Here is a 20,563-nt window from a genome sequence, read left to right as displayed (position 1 = left end):
TCAGAGGAAACCCGGCGACGACTGCTTGTTTCCAGTATTCAAAAGCAGGGCAAAAATGGAGGCCGCCCAGGAAGCTGCCCGCCAGCCCGCCAGCAATGAAGTTTATTTAGATCACACCACCACAAGTCCGGGAGGTCCCTAACTCGCATCTGTTTTCATTGCGCGAGGAAAACGAGCCCCTCGAAACACGCGGCGAAAACAACCTCGCCTCCCGGGAGTGCGCACGCGCCCCTTGCTCTTTCCGTTGGCCCTAAGCCCCGCCCCTTCTGCGTCCTCCGAGGAGGGTTGGGAGCGGAGAGCTCGCGCGACCACTCTTCCCTCAGTCTCCTCCAGCACCTCGTCGCAAACGGGGCCGAAAAGCGTGGCGGCGCAGGCGCAAGCGCCGAGAGCGGAGGCGGTGGTGGTGGCGGCCGCTGGCCAGTGTAAGATGGCGGCGGCGTTGGTGGCGGCAGTGGACGGGGCGGCTGGGCCTGGAACAGTCGGAGCAGCCGCTGGCAGAAGGATGACCCAAGACGGGAAGCGGGCTGCTGAGCCTCGCCGGCTCCCGTGCTTGTAACTGCCCCAGCCGGACACCCCCCCCTTGACCTACCCGGTCCGTGTCTCGTTCCGGCTTGGCCTGACCCCCTCGCCCCTGGCCCGCTCCCCGTCAGGATAGGTTGGATTCCTTGCCCAAGCTCCCGGGGCTCAGGTCTTTTCCTGGCCCTGAGCCGAGTCTCCGCCGGGAAGACTGACTGCCCTTGCCTCAGGTCAGCCCTGGGGTTGCCCCTAAGAGCCTGCCCCGCAGTCCACAGGGACGTCTTTGCCCCTGGGGTGACCCGTTTGTGTGCGCGTTTTTACCCCTTAGACTGGGGGAAGCGGTCGCCCTGCGTCTCCCCGCGTCTCCCCGTCACTCGGGGCCACCGCGCAGTGTGCCCCCTCCCCCATCCCGAGTCCTCGGGCCCAGCACCTTGTACGGAAGGCCGAGGTCCAAGTCAGTTGTTGCCGTCTGCTCTTGTTCCCCTTGTAATACAATTCTCGCAGCTTCCTTCCCCTCACCCCCAGATCTTCCAGGGCACCGCAGAACCGTACCATTTGCTCCCTGTTAGTTGGAAAGCATCTGGTGGCTTGAATTTCTGACTCATATGATTGTTGCTGAAGTCTCTGTAAACAAACCGGCACTAGCGCTATCACATTCTCTCCGGGATTTCCCCCTGCCGTGTGGCTTCTTGTTGAGAGGTTTGGTTATGGGTTAGCGTTGGAAAGATTCCGGTTTTCCTTTTAAATGACTTTTACGTTTTAGTGGAGCCGGGAGATTACTTGCCTGGTTCATTTTATTTCTGTGACTGTGGGTTCTTTGTTCAGTAGTTAAGAGTTACTCTGGTTTTAAATCATACTGAGGAGGTCTGAAGAGATTCTGAAATGTATTCGTAAATATTTTTATTATGTTTGGTAGAGGTACTTGTGCCATTTAAACTTTAACTTTTCTCAGCCCTTCAGTGAATCAACAGACCTATTTTCTCAGGAGCTCAGCCTGGCCCTACTTCAGTGATAAAGAAGGAAAGGTGAGTAGGAGTTGAAGGCATTTAAATTCCTGAGGCCAAGACAGACCCTACCCTGATGCTCAAGTGCTGACCACTAAAGTCATAAAATTCCTACCCCAGTATCCCAGAGTTGGGGTATTGTTCTTGGCTGTGTTCCACTCTGGTTAAATTACTTTGACAAGTTTTATTGTCTGTGGGCGTCTTGACTTTCTGTCCTAAACTATTGCTGTGTATCTTCAAATAACTCCATTTAAGCCTAGAAGTGAGTGTGTCTCCCTCTTCCTTTATTCCTTTGCCTTGTGTGTTGCCTTTGTGTGGATCATGTTTCTTACATTGTTAAAAGCTGGGAATTCGTTTGCCTGAGTTCTGTTCAGCCTCTTGTCAAATCAAGTCTCTTCCCTTCTCAGGGCTTTGGACTGTTGTTTCTGTTTAGAGGAGAATCCAGCTGCTTGTCACTAAAAGCTGGTAAGTGATGCTGCTGTCAGTTGGTGTCTGAGTTCAGTCTACCTCAGAATTCCAACTTTTCAGGACATAGTAGTAAATTCGGGGTTAAAAAAAAAATTGGCTGCTCTTTTATAGCTGCTCTGAAGAGTTTTTGGTGAGCAGAGGAATCATCCTGTGCATTTAGCAGCATGGGCCAGGGCCAAAGAGGGAGTACTAACTCCCTACAAGTACTGAACATACTTGTAAATGTAATCTTTGTAAGACTCTTAGGTTTCTGGTAGCAGAGAATAGTGCTGTGGTTGACGTCCGTGGGATGTGACAGAAGAGCTGAGTGGCTCTGGAAGGTAGGCCTGGCTGATTCTTAATACCTTTATAATATGTAGTAGGTAAAGGTTGAGTGTGACACTGGTAAGTTTTGTTCCTCATGGTGTCCTGATTAGAAAATGAACTGGAATAAGATTATTATTGGTGGCATGTATGTGTATCAGTAAGATGTAAAGATATAATACAGCTTTGAGAGCTGGACAGACCTGGGTTTAAATACTAAGATTTATTGGCCATGTGACCTTGGGCGAGCTACTTAAACTTCTCTGACTCTTAATTTCCACATCTCTAAAAGTGGGATAACGCCACTTACCTCTTGGGGTCATTGTTAGTATTGTATGAGGGAACCTACATAAAGCTGTTAAATGCCTGACATAGACATTTAAAAAAAAATGTTTTCTTTACACATCGTTGCTATGGCCTTGAGTAAGGTATGCATTAGTCTACACTTCTTTTTTTCTCTTTAAATCATTTTTAATTGGTCAGCTTAGATGTATGCTTTGTGGGTACACACCTAGAGTTATTTTCTGAACATGACTGAGGTACGTGTTTTGGGGGTTCAAGGTCAGAGGACAGTGGAAATATTAGTTGTCAGTCTGTGTATATCTCTAAATGCATTCTTAGACTAAACATCAGTACCTCTCCATAGTTCGTTGCTTCCTTCCTCCTGGTCTCTGTTAGCACATCTGATCAGCGTTGACACAAGGATTGTAATTCCTTCCCTTGCTGCTTCAGTGTTGTTCACCACCTCTGCTCCAGCTACCCGTTATGCTTTTTCCTTTTTGCCTTGAAGAGAATACATTTCTTCCAAGCTATTGGGCTCTGCAGTGATCCTCATCAATAGATCATCAGAGAACTAGACCATGAAAAGGTCTCCTTGTTCTTGGAAGTGAGTCTGGGCTAGGGAGCAGGGAGTGCAGAACATTTTAATTCATCTCCCTAGCTGGACCATCTTAACAATATGATGGCAAAGATGCAGGTTTTTAACCTTCTCTTATTGGCTTTTCTTCTCCATCTTTTTGGGGGAGGTAAGGGCACATGAAAATTAAAAGTGTTGATAATATTGCAGTGAAATCAACTGTATTCATTTAGGCCACTGATCAAATTAGAGTTTATCAGCTTTCATTACCACCATCCAGGGTCTAAATTCTCCTATTGAAAAGTAGACTTTTGGATTGAGGGTTTTGAGGTGGGCTGAGAGTGCATTTTTATTATTTGTGTTTTTATGAGATCTGGAGATCTGTGTTGGGTGAGGGGTGGGGTTGGGAGGAGAAAAGCACATATGTTGAAAGAGGCATAACTTTGTTCCTCTCTGTGTGCTGGGTAAGAATCCCTCCTCCCCCAGGGGTTTCACATTCTGAGCTCCAGGTGACATCTTTGTATACAGTGAACCAGTATTCTTAGTCTCTGGACCACAACTGTAAAATTCTTAACCTTTCTGAAGATATTTTATGTTTCAGGGCGTTGAATAAGAATTGTCACATCTTATTAGGAAGTATTTCCTAGTATGGCTGAAGTGGGAGGCTAGGTTTGCTTGTGACCTTAATTCCCACCGCCAACCTGACAGGGCATTTTATACAGCGGTCTGTGGAATGTATAGAAACCAGTACCAGTGCTGTGATCCTTAGTGTTGACTAGGATCAACCTAAGACAGAAGCTTGTCTTCAGAGAGAGCTAAAAGAAAGCAGCCTTTTTGTTGCCAGTTTAAAACAATACTGACATTTCAAGAGCAAAAGGACTCTAGGAGAAGACGTTCTGCAGAAGTGCGCTCTGTTGTGGGAGACAGACCTTCAGATTTTCATGCTCTTGGTCCTGTGTTCTAGCAGGTGAGTTACAGGCTTTTAACATCATGAAGCGACTAATTAAACTTTGTTTTCAGGAGATAGATTTGTTTCTGGATTGTTTCTACTGTAGAAAAGTTATTCTAAACCTGTCTGGGAATGGTGCAGATTATAAAAGACAGAGTTATCCAAACAGAGCTTTTTATTGCATGACATTGGTGTTTAAGTTAGTTTTTAAGATTGAATTAGCTTTTTCTTTTTTAAAAAAGCAAATTATCAGTAAGCCAAGGTAATCTACTTACTGTCACCCAATCTGGAACCCAGGCAGCTAACTGAAAGAATTGAATCAGCAACAGACGTGGAGGTGGTGACATGTGTATGTTAATATCAGAGACAGATGCCAGTGATTTTAGCTTAGCTTTGCAGTAATATTGAAAACTTTTCGTCTTAATGTTTTTGTGAATAAAATAGAGAAACTTTGTCACTGTTAAGATTGGTCAGAAGTTCTTGTTTCCTTGATTCAGTTATTTTCTTGGAGAAGAAAGTCCTTGAAAGGTCTTTGAAAGTTAGTGTGTAATGAATTTTGTGAATTGGTCACACTTCTTTACAGCAGGCTTTTATCTCTGTCTCCATAGGACATAGTTTCTGGGCCAGAAGCCCACTTTCTCAAGTACTTGCCTTAACCTCTGGAATGTGTATGCTAAAGATAAATTAATGAACTGAGCCTGCTCTGAGTTTGCAGATAGGGCATGGGGAGTGATTAATATGACAAAGATGGCATCTTATTACTGAAATGTATGTCTAATGGATTGTGTTGTTGCAAACATTTTTAGTATCGCATCTGAGAGGTTAGGTATTTGCTCTTGCCCTCTGATGATACTATTTAAGGAGGTCTGTTGAAGTTCTAATGCGAAGCATCCATGCTTGCCTCTCATGTCCTTTTGTTGTTGTTCTTGGTTTTTCTTAGCCATCTGGAGATCTGTAGGCTTCACCTCTGGTGGTAGCCAGGAGGCTATATTCCTCTAGTGTACTTTAAGCCTTGCCACATTATCAGACATGTTTCTAACCTTATTTAGGACCCAGCGTTAGACTCTGTCCTCTCACCTGGTGCAGGTAGGAGGGCACTTCTTGATGTCTTTAGCCTTTCTGTTTTTATTGTTTTATTGTCAGTTGTATCTTTGGAGTGCCACACTTCTGTGTCCTTTCCAGTGATTAAAGAAAAATGTGAAATGTGAGTGGTAAAAACTGGTAATGGGGTCTGGATTCTGATGTAAACGTGAATCATTTCATTGTGGAAACAGAGTGGAGTTTCCTTAGAAATGACTTTTCCTTAGAATCATTTAAATTGAGGTAAATGGGCTTAAATATGGCCATAAAAAGTTCCTTAGCTGTATTGCTGCTGACAGCACTTAAGAGTTAGCATGCATTCCTAACATATTCTGAAATACCGTTATTAGGATTAAAGCCAATAAACTATAAACAGAGGGCATTTGGTATTACCAACAGGGAGAGAAGGCATTCATCCAAAGGAGGAATGAAGTTCCTTGTTCGTAGTATAGTTGCTGCAGGAATTCCTTGTTTTCTTCTTCATCATCTGTGAGGATTGCTTTGAAGTTCTCGGCTATCCAGTGAACCTTCAAGAGGGAGAAGAACTGAAAGAGTGGGAGGCTTATATTTTGGGCACCTGGGTATATTGCTTTACCGTAGTTCATAGAGCATGAATGTGCTCAAGAGATACTGACAGAGCTCTCTGATTCTTTAAGAGGCCAGTGAGAGCAGGGAAGCAGATTTTACAGACTTGGAACTGTGTCCTCGGTTGTGTACAGTGTTTGAAGGATTGTTGCTGAGTGGTGAAGCCCAGGCTTCTCTAGGAAATGCAGTCTGGAAGCAGAAATGAGAAGCTAGATTTTGTACATGTTTGCAAAAATGTTGTCTCTAATTCTCTAAACCAGCTCCTGCAGGGTAATGGTATTGTCTCATTTTATGGAAGGAGAAACAGACTTAAGTGGTAGAATCAGAATTCAAACCCAGGTCTGACTGACACCAGAAACCCTTTTTTATTATACCTTGCGCTGTCTTTAGAAACCTGGGCGCTTCAGTGCCAACTGATAAAACAAATGAGTTGAAAGGAAGAGTTCAGTATGTCTTATAAAAGCATATGTAAAATATAAAAGGTCTGTCCACGTGACAGTATGAATAAAAACATTTCTGAATTGTTTAAGCATGGGTCTCAGGTTGTGATTAATTGGTAGGCTAATGAGTTTTTTAAGGAAAGAACTTTAATGGATGTAACTACACTGAAGGAGATAACTGGATCCTTTTTTGATCCTTGAAGAGGGAGAAAATGGCGTTCTCCCTCCACACCGGAGGTAACTCCACAGAACACTGTTCTGATTCTCAGAGCCTTTCCTCAATCTGCCTCTTTCTGTACTTATCTGAAGCATTTGAAACGTGGATGGTCCCCACCTTCTTGAAACCTTTTTATCTCTTGACTTCCAAGATGTTTGACACTCATTATTCCTTCCACTCTCCCGCGTGTTTTTCGGTCTCCCTTTTATTTCTTTTCCTAAGGGTAGGTGTTCCGAAGGATTCTTTCCTTGGACTCTTTCACCTTTCTTGGGTACTTAAATTTTTGGTCTTTTAGTGAGGTATAACTTACAAGGTGGTTGATTTTGAAGCCTCTCTGTACAGTAATTCCCAAGTCCGTATCTCTGACCCTAATTTCTCAAATTTCAGATCTACCTTTGTTTTCCACTACCTTCCTGACATGTCAACTTGGATTTTAAACATAATCAAAATCAGATTAATCTCTTCTCCCACACATGCCAGCTTCTCATTTATGACATTGATTTCCCCCGGGCACCCCGACTCAGACTTGTCTTCTTGATTTGGGGGGGGGCGCTTCGTAACTACCGTTGAACCAGGTACGGTCCGCTCTGCTTCGGCAGCATCCTCCATATCCGTTCCCTTCTTCTCATTTCCTCAGCCAGCAGCCTCAGACAGGCGCTCAGTGCTTTTTACCTTAACAACTGGAAGGTTTTAAACTTGTTTCTTCTTCCTTTTCTGTCCATTTCAGTCCTATCCTTGACAGAATCATTTTCCTGAGCACCCCCCATGCACCTTCTTAACTGATCAGCGTGTGCACCCCACGACCCAGCCCAAACAGACTTGGACATACCAGGGTTTTCATCTTCCCTGTATTTTCTCATCCTTGTCCTGGTCTTTATCAGCTTTACCCACTGAAATCCTATCCCCCCTTCAAAGCTGAGTTTATCTTTTTTTATGACACTAATGCTTGTGTCACTTCTGTCATCGTTGTATATACTCATTTTCCCTAATTGATGACTGGCTTCAGAGGGGATTAGGACTGCCTTGGATGTGTTTGTACCTCCTGGGTTGCCTCGTAGGTTGTTGCAGGACCAGCTTGTCTGTGTATAGATGGGCCACTGGGGGGTGCCAGAGGCCTAGAGTTGGATGAACAAGGGCAGCTGGAGGGCTGTACAGTTAGGTTGCCCCGTGCTGTCAGATCTTCTGCACAACACGAATAGAGATTAATTTTCCTGATCCAGAAACATTTATAGTTTCTTTCTGCTCCTCTCTCCAGTCAGTGTACCAGAGGAGACAGTGTAGGATATTCACCTTCTCTTAATACTCAATAGAGAGTGGCCTAGAACTAAAGGCCTATCCCCCTGTAAACATGTTGTATATAGTATGAGTTTCAGTTTCCTTGGGGTTATCCTTTGAATTTCAGTGCCCGCGGTTCTCTGATTAATAAACACCATACAGTGGGAGTGTGGCTTGTGGCGGGAGTCAGGAAAGTTGGCTAGAGGAGCTGTTTATTGTGAAGTAGAGAAATAAGGTGAGGAGAATGAATTTAAAATGAGCCATTTCAGCTTGAAAACCACAATTGGGGATGGGGAAAGTAGGACTGGTCGATTCCAGATGGACCACAGAGCCCAGGGCAGAAAGGCAAGTTTGTCCTGTGGATGGAGATGGGCCCTGAACAGCTGTCCTGTTATGGGTGTGTTGGGACGTCTGTCCTCCCAAGAGGAGCCAGACACTGCGTGACTCTCAGATATCTGTTCTAATAATAGAAGTATTTTCTACCACCATTTTTCAGTTTCAGAGGAGATTCTAAAACTTTGTCCACTTTAACTTTGGGGGTTGATGTAGGAGAGCTGGGCACTTGAGTTGCAGAGGTGTGCCAAGCCAGACTGCTGGGCTTATGTAAGTCATGGGGACTCACGGGGTGGGTGAGCTCGGGTCTTAGTAAAAGGGATCAGGGACTGTAATGTTTGTAGTTGTTGATGCTCCCATCAGACCTGAACTGAGGAAGAATTATCACACCCATTTTCCTAGACCCCAAGGGAGTTAAAATGAAAATTTGAGAGAAATTTAAAAAATAAAATTAAGAAGCATTAAGTATACAAATTAGCAGTACAACCACAGAACTGTTTTGAACTACTTTAAGCTCCCAGTACTTTTAGTTGTCACCAAGACGGTGGGATTGGAGTCTTTTTATAAGTTTAGGATTCATCCTGTCTTTCATGGCGTTGCTGGTAAATCACAGGTGGCTTTGGTTGCAGCCAAACTCCTCCTGTACTTTATTTTTCAAACAAGCACTGATGTTTTGCTCTCATTTACTGTGGCATATTGACCACTTGAGCTAACTTCTGTTAATAGTCACAGTGTTGAGAATTTAGTATTTTTAATTTTATTCTAATTATTATTATTTTTTTAAGTAGGCTCCACGCCATGCCTGGCATTTGAGCCCAGCACAGGGCTTGAACTTGCGACTCTGAAATCAAGACCTGAGTGGAGATCAAGAGTCGGATGCTTAACCAGCTGAGCCACCTGGGTGCCCCAGCCCTGAGAATTTAGTTTTTTTTTTTTTTTTAAGATTTTATTTATTTATTTATTGGACAGAGAGAGACACAGCGAGAGAGGGAGCACAAGCAGGGGGAGTGGGAGAGGGAGAAGCAGGCTTCCCACCGAGCAGGGAGCCTGATGCAGGGCTCAATCCCAGGACCCTGGGATCATGACCTGAGCCAAAGGCAGACCCCTAATGACTGAGCCACCCAGGCACCCCGAGAATTTAGTATTTTTAATTTTAATTGTTGGGCTTTGGCCATCATTTAACGCTTTGCCTGACTTCTTGAGGTATCATTTATATACATGTAAAATTTACACGTTTTCTCAGTGACTCATTCTGTGGATTCTTACAAACATGTAGTCACATGACACCACCAAGATCATAGTCATAGAACATTTCCATCACTTCCAGAAGTTTTCTTACGCCTGTTTGCAGTCAGTTCTCTTCCCCGACCAACCATGTTCTGCTGTCTGTCCCTATAGTTTATTTTTTTTTAGCATGTCCCATGAATGGAATCATTACGTAGCTGTTAGAGTCTTGCTTCTTTGACTCAGCATGACATATTTGCCACTCATCCGCATTGCTTTGTGTATCAATAATTTGTTCCTTTTTATTGCTCAGTAGTATTCCACTGTGTGGCTAGACCACAACTTACGTATTATCCATGACCTGGCAGAAGAACATGTGATTGTTCCCAGTTTTTGGTGAATCTAAATAAAGCCACTAAAGAAAACATTCACCTATAGGTTTCTGGGTGAACATATATTTTCATTTTTCTTTTCTTTTCTTTTTTTTTTTTAAAGATTTTTATTTATTTATTTGAGACAGAGAGAATGAGAGAGACAGAGAGCACATGAGAGGGGGGAGGGTCAGAGGGAGAAGCAGGCTCCCTGCCGAGCAGGGAGCCCGATGCGGGACTCGATCCCGGGACTCCAGGATCATGACCTGAGCCGAAGGCAGTCGCTTAACCAACTGAGCAACCCAGGCGCCCTATTTTCATTTTTCTTGAGTACATACCTGAGTGGGATTCCTGGGTTATATGGTAAGTTTGTGTTTGACCTTATAAAAAACTGCCAGACTGTTTTCCACGGTGACTGCCATTTTGCATTTCTACCAGCAGCATGTGGGACTTTAGTTGCTCCCTTCCTTGTTAGCACTTGATAAAGGAAACTTTCATTGTTATTATTTTAATAAGTTTTAGCCATTCTAATAGGCGTATAGAGGTTTATTGTAGTTTTAATTTGCATTTCCCTAATGGCTGATAACGTTGAGCATCTTTTCAGGTGATTGTTATTTAGCTATGAGAAGTAGATTTGGGCTGCTGCCCTCTATGAAATCCGTCTTTTGCAGATATTTTCTTCCAGTCCATAGCTTGTCTTTTCATTTTCTTAGTAGTGTCTCTTGAAGAATAAATTTTTATTTTGATATGTCCCGTTATTTAATTTTTTCTTTCACGGTTTGTGTGGTTTATTTATTTATTTATTTATTTATTTTGAGTCCTTAAATATTTGCCTAACCTGTATCACAAGCATTATCTTCTTTGTTTTCTTCTGGAAGTTATATTGTTTGAGCTTTTACATTTAGATCTATGATTCATTTTGAGTTAGTTTTTGTATATTGTACAAGTTACAAGTCAAGGTTTCTTGTGTTCTTTTTTCCTTGCCGTTTTTCCCTTTTTCTTTTCTTGTCTTTTTTTTTTTTTTTTTTTTGCATTTGGATGTCCTGTTGCTCTGGTGTATGTGGTCTCTTACACAAATCTTTAATCAATATTAGGAAAAGAAAGCAGCCCCAGTAGTTTTAAACAAGACATGTTTGGTACCTCTTCCACAAAGTACTTTTATACTTTGTGTTACCTGCCCCTTTGCTTGGTTTTTAGTTAATAATTTGTCATATATTTGGTTAAAAATTTAAAGCCTTTTTATTGACACAAGAGAAATCTAGGTCACTGGAATTTCTAGGGTAGAAATTAAAATGGCACTTGAATCTTTTTTCCCCCATCCCCCAATAGTTTACTCTTTAACCTTCAGTTTGGCAGGGGTTATGGTTATTTTTAGAGTGTAGGCAGTAGAGCTAATCTAATTAAACTCCCCCAGCTACCTGGGACAGTGAGCTCATCAGCTCTTCCAGGCTCAGATTGGTTTGCTCTGGACTGGATTTTACATGGAAATTGATCAAGGTAAAAGCAGTGGATTTGTTGGGAATGTAGTGCATTAAAGAATGAAGAAGCTAATTTATGTTTGGGTCAAGTATGGTCCCTAACTTCTGATTGTAAAATAAGGTTATATTCTTTGGTGATGAAAGAGATTCTCAAATGGTTCCTATACTTGAGACCAAGGGCACCGTCATAGCATCTTGCCTATTTTAATTTGGATACTTTAATTCCTGCCCCAGAGTTGAGATGGTTTTAAATTTCTTCATTCTGATAGAAATGTATACGATAAGAATAACAGGTCATTTCCAAAGTGATTGTATTTTATTGCCATCATTTCTTGGCTTTTTGAAAAAGTGGTCCTCCAAAGGGGGAGGGTGTGCACCCCAAGGGGCATTGAAGATGGTCCAGTAATGTATAGAAAAAGAACGTTGGAATTTGTTTTTTTTCTAGAAAAATTAAACTTAGTATTTAATGTGACTTGATTAGATATACATATTGAAGATTCATGGTAAAACTTTTCACTGATCCGGGTTTATAATCCGTTTTGAGACCACTGCTCCAGAGCATCCTGCTGCAGAACTTCTAACATATAATTCTACTTACCTGTACCATCTTGGAATTACTAATACTAGCTTACAAAAAAAAGAAAAGGAAGTCTAGAGAAGGTTAAGTAGCTCATTCATGGTCAGAAAGGATACTAATGGCTTAGCTGATATTACAACCCTGGACTAATTTTCAGTCTAGAACTAATTTTGCTAAACTCTCTGGCCCCTAAAATGTGACCTTTAGAAGCTCTCTGCCTACCAACTCTGTGATTAAACAGGGTTGGCATGAGCATTCACAGGGTTGTCCCTGTTTCTGAATTTAGCAATACATTCTGTCAATTTTTCTTCCTCAAAAAGAAGATCTCTTTTTGTAAGAACCTTAAACCACTTTCCCCAGAAGAGAAGCTCTGCAACCTCTCAGTATGGGTTGAACCGTATGGCTCTGCTTTTCCCACCTCTCAGGGCTGGGAGCTCTGGCTCCTCCTGGTCATGGAGGCTGGGAGAGCAAATGGATTCTCTAGCGCCTTATGTGTCTGTGGCTCAGGCAGTCTGGGCTTCTGTAGGAATTGATGCAGTTCAGTTTTGAGCAAGGGTCTCTGGAGCCACTTTTTTCTTTGGAAAGTGATAATGGTGGGATGGACAGTATGGTATGGTTGAGAGTTTTGCTTCTGGAGGTGAGGAAACATCAGATCTCTCTCAGTTGACCGGAACGTGTGCTTATGACCTGAGTCTTTACTCTTAACAAAGTAGTGCGCTTGTTTTCCCCACCTCACAGGACTTTTGCAGTTAATGTAATTAACTTAAACCCTCGGTGGGGAAGAAGATATTGCCGAGATGCTCAAGAATATAAATAGGGACTACCAACAGGAAAAAACCAGTGCTGTGTGAAGAATGCTGTGCAAAAATACCTCCTTGGAGTAGGAGGAGGAAAACAGCCTGCTCTGCAAACCACTCTTCGCTGGTGTTTTTGACGTGGCTGCACAAATCTGTGCTTTGTTGGCGTTGCATCCCAGCACCCTTCCAGGTCCTTCCTCAGACTCGGCCTCCGTCCTGCCCGTGTGTTTTTGCTACTCCCCCGCCCTGGCCTGCGGAGCAAGCTTTGGGCAGCTGTCTCTTGGCAGGGGACACTTTTTGAAGCAACTTGGATTTCTGTAGAGGAGAGTAGGGGGTCAGGATAAGGATGGGGCTGCTTCTGGGATAATTGTTATGGGAATGAAAGGGCTGTTGAAAGATTAGAAGCCAGTGTGCCTGGGTACGAGGACTGGAGTCATAATCATACTTTGTCTTTGACCAGTGCCTTTTGTCCAGGCACTGAAAGGGCTTAACAAAATTCTGGTCTGAATAATATTATTCTTTGCTCTTTGGAATTCGCTCGAGGTGGGAGTGAGGCCCTGTCAAAATAATGAATGTGTTACAGTGGTATTAAAGGAAAAAAGCTAGGTACCCCGATTCCCAGATAGGGCTTTGCCGAACAGACAAATCTGGTGAAAGTTGGTGGAATTAGGTGAAATGATGTTTGCCACTTTTGAAATGGACTGAGGTGGTTTAATGGAAATGTGGCCCTTTTCTTCCCCAGCTGTGGACTTGGCGGCTTACTTGTAAGAGGAAGAAAGAAACCTTTTAGGTTCTTTCTTGGGGGGAGGGTCCTCCTGAATTCTAATTTGGCTCTACTTCTTATAATCCGTAGTTAATATCTGTGCCTGTTAAGTTTGAAGCTTGGCTCCTGAGTGAATATACGGCCCAAGCTCTCACCCCAATAGCTCGGTCTCTTCTGTCTCTCTTGATTTGTGCGTAAGGTGATATTCAGAGTCTGACCCGCCTCTTCATGTTACGAAGACATGTCTTTCATAGAACTTATGGATGATACATATGACTAAATTTACAACAGAAGATTCTTGCCTAGAGGGCAAGGCTGAAGCCAGCTCTTTGTGTTAGAGCTCTCTGCTTGTAGTACCTGTCACTGGGTATATGCCTGCTGGTGCAGGTTTGATCTCGGTTCCTTCTTTCCCATTTCAGAAATCACTGCCAGCTACTCAGGTGAAGAGATGGCAGTTGACCTCCCAAAGATATGTCCCTTTATGGAATTTAGACATAGGGGAGGGGGATCCAGTCTCATTTTCAGCAGCTGACAAGCCCTGTTGAGCACACACTCAGAACTTTTTTTTTAAGTAGTCTCTACACCCAGTGTGGGGCTCGAACTTAGTGCATTAGGCACTAGAACAAGAGTCGCGTGCTCCACTGACTGAGCCAGCCAAGCACCCCTCAAAAAATCATTTTTATGAAAATGACAAAGGCTGTGCATGGTTAAATGTCCGGTCCCTTTTATCTTCTCTCCCAGATTATTTCCTAATTGTTTCATTTTCTTCCTTTCCTAAATGCAGGCTGGCCACAATAAACATCATTCAAGATGTCCAGCAAAGGGAGCAGCGCAGATGGCAAAACAGACTTAGCCAATGGTAAGGGGCCACCTGAGGTTCTTCTTCTCCCCCAAAGAAAGTGGAGACCTGGATTTTAGTGGAGGGAAGAAAATCTTTCCTAAGAGTGGACCCTTTCTGTGTTGTTTTGTGTGTAGAAAGCTACACAGGAGACACCCTGAACTATCTGGTACTTTTGTTCCTTCAACTTCTATCTGTTTCCAGAAAATCAATAATAGAGGTGTGCCATTAGGAGGAGTTCAAGTAGTTTGGAATTCTGAAAGGTTGTAAGAGTGGCTGAAACCTAGAAGGAAAAGATCAGTTGGTGGTGGAAACAAAGGAGCTGTGGGAAGGTAAGGTTCCCCAGTTGTGATGAGAGGTCTCTTTCTACGGCAGGTCCTAGTTCGGTAGAGATAGCAGACGAGAGATGAAGTTACAGCCTAAACTGACTGGAGTAGGGCTGGCCTGCGTTCTTTGTAGGGTCTAGCTAGGTGTGAATTCACTGGGTCTAAGGCACGTTTGAAGGTAGAATATCAAGATTTTGATAACAGATTATTCGATTAATGCTTGAACCCTGAGCCAACTTCTAAACTAGAGAAATGTCCTTCAAATGGATATGATTGGGCAGCACAGTGTTCAGCATTCTTTAGCACGTTGCAGAGCAGGATTATAGGCTCAATTCCAGTTGATGAGATTGGTAGAGCAGTGAAGTTAAGTAAGGGAAAGTGAGATTTTTCAACATGCTGTTTATTGACCCTGTGTTCTCTTACCAGTGCTGTTCATTCATCTGTAAAAGAAAGTGGTTCAGATTTTTCACTGGGCTTCGTTGAGAGACTCAGGGTTCTAGGTGGTTTGAGGTATATAATTGATTTGGAATTTGGCCATCAGCTAGATCAGGGATTGGCAGACTATGGCCTGTGGGCCAGATCCAGCCTGCATGTGGCCTGTGAAGGCCCTTGATAGAAAAAATTTGTTGACCTCTGGATCTTGGTCATTGACCGTTAGGGTCCCCCTGCTGAGCTTGTGATTGACTCTGGCCCTTATGTTAATATGGGAGAGCTCCCAAGTCATCTTGATTGGTTAATCATAATTTTAACAAAAAATGCTAGGAGATTTGGTGTTTTAGTTTTCCTTCTCCACAGAAGTAAAATGTGTGGTGTTTTATCCTTTCTCACTACTCCCAGTTTCAAAGCCAATTATATTTGAGAAACCAAAACTACTAATCTTTCTCAGCATACACAGCGGTCTCAGCAAGTGTAGTTCCTAGGAACAAATTGCTGCACTTACCCCCTTTTTCTTCCAGTTCCTACACCCATTGTTTTCATGCTGGGATCTTAGTTGAGGTACTTTCTGAAAAGAGCTGTTTACAAGTCTCCCAACCTTCCGTGGCCATTTGAACCAACGTGCTTGTATTGTTCATCTGTTTTCCGTGGTGGGTTTTGCCTGAGAGTTTGTCATGCAGGGGTTCCGTTGCTGCAAAGATCTTTGGAAATTACTGCTCTAGTCCAGGTGACTAGGCTGTCAGGCGCTACTTGGAATCCTTTCGACGTCCTTGTGGGGTTGGATAGATCCTACCAGCGTTGCACATGCCTGGTCTGCTGTTCCTAACAGCCTTTACTTCTGGCGAGGTCAAGTTTGTAATCATCAGGAAAGGAGGCCGTGAATAGTGTTTAAAGTCCTCATTCCCGCCTTCCTTCCTTCATACCTTGGCTTCAGTGTGGAAGCTGTGGTCATATGGCTCTAGCACATTGTAGGAGTGCTCACTGAAATATGATCTGGCTGCTCTTAGATAGGAGAATGCAGGACCTAATTGTCGGGGATTAGATTGCTCAAAGTGACCCTCAGTTCTTTTATAACCACCAGCATGGCAGACCTAGGATATGGTGAACTTTCCTTCTCAGATATTTGTGTATGCTTCCTGATAAAACTCTACCTCAATAAAGAGTCCTTTAACTAATAGTAGCATTAACATCATCACATTAATGGAAGTCAGAATACATTTATTAGTGACAAGTGAGCAAGAACCCATTCTAATGATCACAATCCCCACTTGTCCCTTCTACTTCCTTTGGATTGTTAGTGGATTATAGGACCTCAAGGGAAGAAATTAGGATTTAGGAAGGGTGGGGGAGTGGTGCTTTCTTGACGTAAGAAATAGTTCAACTCCACACCCATTGTCTGAATGATTTTAATCTGTTATTTTCTGTCTTTCTCTGAGAAGATGTCTGTACCAACTCTTGCTGGGATGGCTATTCTTTTTTCTTATATTCGGTTTAATTATGTGCTGTGGCTAATGGATGTGCGTCCCAGCAGAACAGAGCTTAAGGTGGTTGTATTGGATGTATTTGGACACAGCTGGTCCATGCTTTGCAGGAGACTCTTAGGCTGTCCTGCAGTTCTTCACTTGTGTTGAAGTACCTTTATTTGCATGTGGCTTTGGTCTTAATCTTTTCAGTTTCTTGTCCTTTTCAAGATTCCCCTTCAGAAGGTAGTCTTTGTAAGCATTTGAACAAAAACACTGTAACCAAAGTTGGTGTCTGGATCTTTTGATGTGATGATTTCTTGGACTAAGGCGGGGACATCCTTCTGATCACTCTCCCATTTCCTTATTTCCCCCTCACCCACCTGTTCCTCACTAACATGCAGGAAGCCTGTCCAGCAGTCCAGAGGAGATGTCTGGCGCTGAGGAGGGGAGGGAGACATCCTCAGGCATTGAAGTGGAGGCCTCAGACCTGAGCTTGAGTTTGACTGGGGATGATGGTGGCCCCAACCGCACCAGCCCAGGAAGTCGGGGTACAGATACTGAGAGCTCAGGTGAAGACAAGGACTCTGACAGCATGGAGGACACTGGCCATTACTCCATCAACGATGAAAACCAGGTCCATGACCGCTCGGAGGAGGAAGAGGAAGAAGAAGAGGAGGAGGAAGAGCATCCTCGGCGCCGTGTCCAGCGGAAGCGGGCCAGCCGTGACCAGGACTCGTCAGATGATGAGCGAGCCCTGGAGGACTGGGTGTCTTCTGAGACGTCCGCCCTGCCCCGCCCTCGCTGGCAGGCCCTTCCTGCTCTTCGGGAGCGGGAGCTGGGTTCCAGTGCCCGCTTTGTATATGAGGCTTGTGGAGCAAGAGTCTTTGTGCAGCGTTTCCGCCTGCAGCATGGGCTTGAGGGCCATACTGGTTGTGTCAACACCCTGCACTTTAACCAGCATGGCACCTGGCTGGCCAGTGGCAGCGATGACCTGAAAGTGGTGGTTTGGGACTGGGTGCGGCGGCAGCCAGTACTGGACTTTGAGAGCGGCCACAAAAGCAATGTCTTCCAGGTGAGACAAGGGAGCGGAACAGCAATTGAGAAAGGCAGGCAGCAGTTAGACAAGCCTGAGATGCCTGGAGTGGGAGCTGACAGTGAGTTGTGGTAGAATTAGGCATCAGGACTCAGTCCTGCCATGGCTCCCATGATGACTTAGAGGAGTTAAATGCCCTGAAAGACCCGTTGACAGCCTTTTGTTTTTCCTAAGCACAGAGGCATTTGGAAGCCTTATGATAGGTGGGGTGCTTGGAAGTCCTCAGGAAGGTACTCAGTGTGCCCGGGGGGAGGCGTACAGTGTCAGAGCGGAGGCTCTTGAGCCATACTGGGTTCAGTTCCTGGCACTACCCCTTATTAGCTTTGTGATCTTGGGCAAATTCTTTAATCTCTGTCTTTAATCTGTAGTGTAAAAGTAATAACACAGAGGACCACGAGAGTTATACAACAATAGAAGTTAAGCAGTTTAGAACCATTCGTGGTGCTTAATAAACATTTGAGGAGTATTTGTTAGCCTTGTCGTTCTCTGTTTACTCACCAGCCCCATCCATCATTTTGGTACTGGCACTGATTCCTGGGCATGATCACTTCCCCAACAGCCCCTCTGGTTTCCTTTGTAGCAAATTTCTGTTTGCTTCCTGAATCAAGATAGGTTTTCCTCCTGTTTTCCTTACGTTTCTCCCCTAGTAGGCGTAGTCCTAGTTCACCTGAGCACTTACCCTGTACCAGTTCAGCCTTGCAGAGTCAACAGAAATGCTCTCTTACATCAGGTTTTCCTCCCTCTTCTTTAACTCTTGGAAGAAATTGGAGTTGAGCCAACGGTATAAGGCTAGGAGAGCTAAGTTTCCAGCTGTTGTGCGACCAAAGGGGTGGGTTAGGGTTGTTATTACAGTTTTCCCCTCTCAAATTCACCTCCTCAGTTTCTTTTGTATGTCCCTTTTCTCATTAATATCCCAGGCCAAGTTCCTTCCTAACAGTGGTGATTCCACTCTGGCCATGTGTGCCCGTGATGGGCAGGTGCGGGTAGCAGAGCTGTCTGCCACACAGTGTTGCAAGAATACGAAGCGTGTGGCCCAGCACAAGGGAGCATCCCACAAGGTAAGTAAGCTCTTGCCCTCATGGTTGTGTGGTCTAGCTCCTCAACCAAGGATCTCAGCCAGGGCCTTCCCAGATCTCTGCCCATTGTGTCACCTGCCTCATTTCTTTTGTCCTAAAATTTGTAGATAAAAAAGGAGAAAAAGCAGCCACCTTAAACGTCTTGCAAGTGCAGTATTTGAAAGCTTTCTAGATCTTGTACATTCAGCATTCAGTTGATTATACCTAACCCCTAAGCTGACCAGTGGTTGGTTTGGAAATCCTTGAGGTCTCCTGTGTCTTCCAAACCTCTTAAATTTATTTTGGTTGTATCTAGAACACCTTAACAGCTCCAAGATCCTAGTGGTTGCTCCTCATGCATGAGAGCTCCAACTTTTCTCTCAGGTCTCAGGGCACAGACAGTACTATTTATGGAAGCCCTATTTAGGACTGGGAATATAGAACAGACAGTTGTGGGGCAGCCAGTGAGGAGCTGAGAGCTGCCTTATGTCAGAGTGGTCATGCTGTAGGAGGGTGGACCTCTTTTATAAACCCTAAGCTGATAGGTAGGTGGACCTGGAATGTCCTTTTCTAGCCCAGATGGTGCAGAAAATACGAAAGTTACCTATTTCTTTGATTTTTAAGCCTACCTTCAACCCATTAGTTAACTAATTTTTACAACTGAAGTGTAAGGAGTGAAACTTGGGCACCATTTCTCTACCCATCTGAGAGTTTAATTGATTTTGTTTGAGAATGAACCAAAATGGTTGATGTTTTTCTTTGGTATCCTTATTCAGATAGATCCCTTGGGGACTTAGTTGAAATAGCAAAACTCCTGTCCTTTTTATTTGAATGGAATAGACAAGCTGTAACAAATTCACATACAACAAGAGCGAATGGGTTTATTAGTTCCTTTCCTGGGGTTTTACAACAAAAAAGCTGGACATGTCTCTTGCTGAGATATTTAAAAATGCAGTCCTTCCTAAAGATAAAGGAGTGAACTAGATGGCTTCTAATTCTTATCTATAGAAACCTTTGTTTTTTTGTCCCTCAGTTGGCCCTGGAACCGGACTCTCCCTGTACGTTCCTATCTGCAGGTGAAGATGCAGTTGTCTTCACCATTGACCTCAGACAAGACCGGCCAGCTTCGTAAGTGTAGCAGTAATGTTTTTACAGAACTGGACTTCTTGGCCTTGAAAATACCTCACCTGTCCTAGGTAATACCCACCTCTCTGGTCAATCCAGAGTCTCTCTGTGCCTGTGCTAAGAAGCGGATTGAGGTTTAGGGCGCTTCCTCCCTTCTTTGTTGTTGTCTGTCTGCTTCTCAGCAGTACAGTGCTGTTCAGTCTGCCTTCATTTCTAAAACAAGGCTCGGTTATCTTCCATGTGGGCTGTAATCACTTGTTTATCTCTCCATCCACTTGGGTGCCACTCAGCTCACCCACAGGAAGCACATTACAGAGCAGCTAGTTTTCAGTTCAATTATGTATAGAAACATGTAAACAAAGGATAAATCTTGCACAAAAATATTAGTAGCTCTAATAGAGTTCTGTCATATCACAGTTCCTTTTTACGTGAATTTGAGGCTCATGGTTAAATCACATTTCCTCATTAGCTGTGTGATGTCATAGAAAGATCAGAGCATCTTATTTGGATCTGGACAGACGTGGGTCAGATTGCGACTCAGGCACCACCATCTAACCTTTCTGAACGTCCGTTTCTCAGCCTTCCTTTGGGCCTAACCAGTCAATATTTGTCTCTCTCATCTCTGTGAGTGTTAAGATAAATGTCCTTGATGCCCCAGCATAGTGTCTGGCACCATGTTTGGAATTGATTATATTGTAGCTACTAATTAATTTATTTTTAAAAATTTCAATTGTTATAATAAGCAAATACATCTTGTTTTAAAAATTCAAATAATAAAGTATATGGACGGGGCGCCTGGGTGGCTCAGTCGTTAAGCATCTGCCTTCGGCTCAGGTCATGATCCCGGGATCCTGGGATCGAGCCTCGCATCGGGCTCCCTGCTCAGTAGGAGGTCTGCCTCTCCCTCTCCCACTCCCCCTGCTTGTGTTCCCTCTCTCGCTGTGCCTCTGTCAAATAAATGAAATCTTTAAAAAAGAATTGCTATCTTGTTT

At 43.8% G+C, this 20,563-nt stretch overlaps 1 protein-coding gene across 7 annotated transcripts in view; it reads left to right on the top strand.

The window, feature by feature from the left end:
* Positions 1-280: 280 nt before the first annotated feature.
* The window catches only part of DCAF8 (DDB1 and CUL4 associated factor 8), a 40,307-nt gene continuing 20,024 nt past the window's right edge, over positions 281-20,563 (top strand). The window contains exons 1-6 of one of the 7 annotated variants that reach the window (XM_021682063.1): positions 281-592; positions 1,469-1,541; positions 14,021-14,095; positions 16,700-17,370; positions 18,309-18,449; positions 19,480-19,574. In XM_021682063.1, the coding sequence (XP_021537738.1) occupies positions 14,047-14,095; positions 16,700-17,370; positions 18,309-18,449; positions 19,480-19,574 (956 nt within the window). In that variant the 5' untranslated portion in view covers positions 281-592; positions 1,469-1,541; positions 14,021-14,046. Of the gene's footprint in view, positions 747-1,257; positions 1,542-1,941; positions 1,986-14,020; positions 14,096-16,699; positions 17,371-18,308; positions 18,450-19,479; positions 19,575-20,563 lie in introns of those variants that run through there. The other 6 variants (XM_021682064.1, XM_021682062.2, XM_021682066.1 and 3 more) reach the window with 6 other exon arrangements.

This window comes from Neomonachus schauinslandi, chromosome 6 (assembly GCF_002201575.2).
Source record: "Neomonachus schauinslandi chromosome 6, ASM220157v2, whole genome shotgun sequence".
In the NCBI taxonomy this organism is placed as follows: domain Eukaryota; kingdom Metazoa; phylum Chordata; class Mammalia; order Carnivora; family Phocidae; genus Neomonachus; species Neomonachus schauinslandi.
The sequence above is the reverse complement of the archived record's forward strand: the minus strand, read 5'-3'. Positions and strand labels throughout refer to the sequence as shown.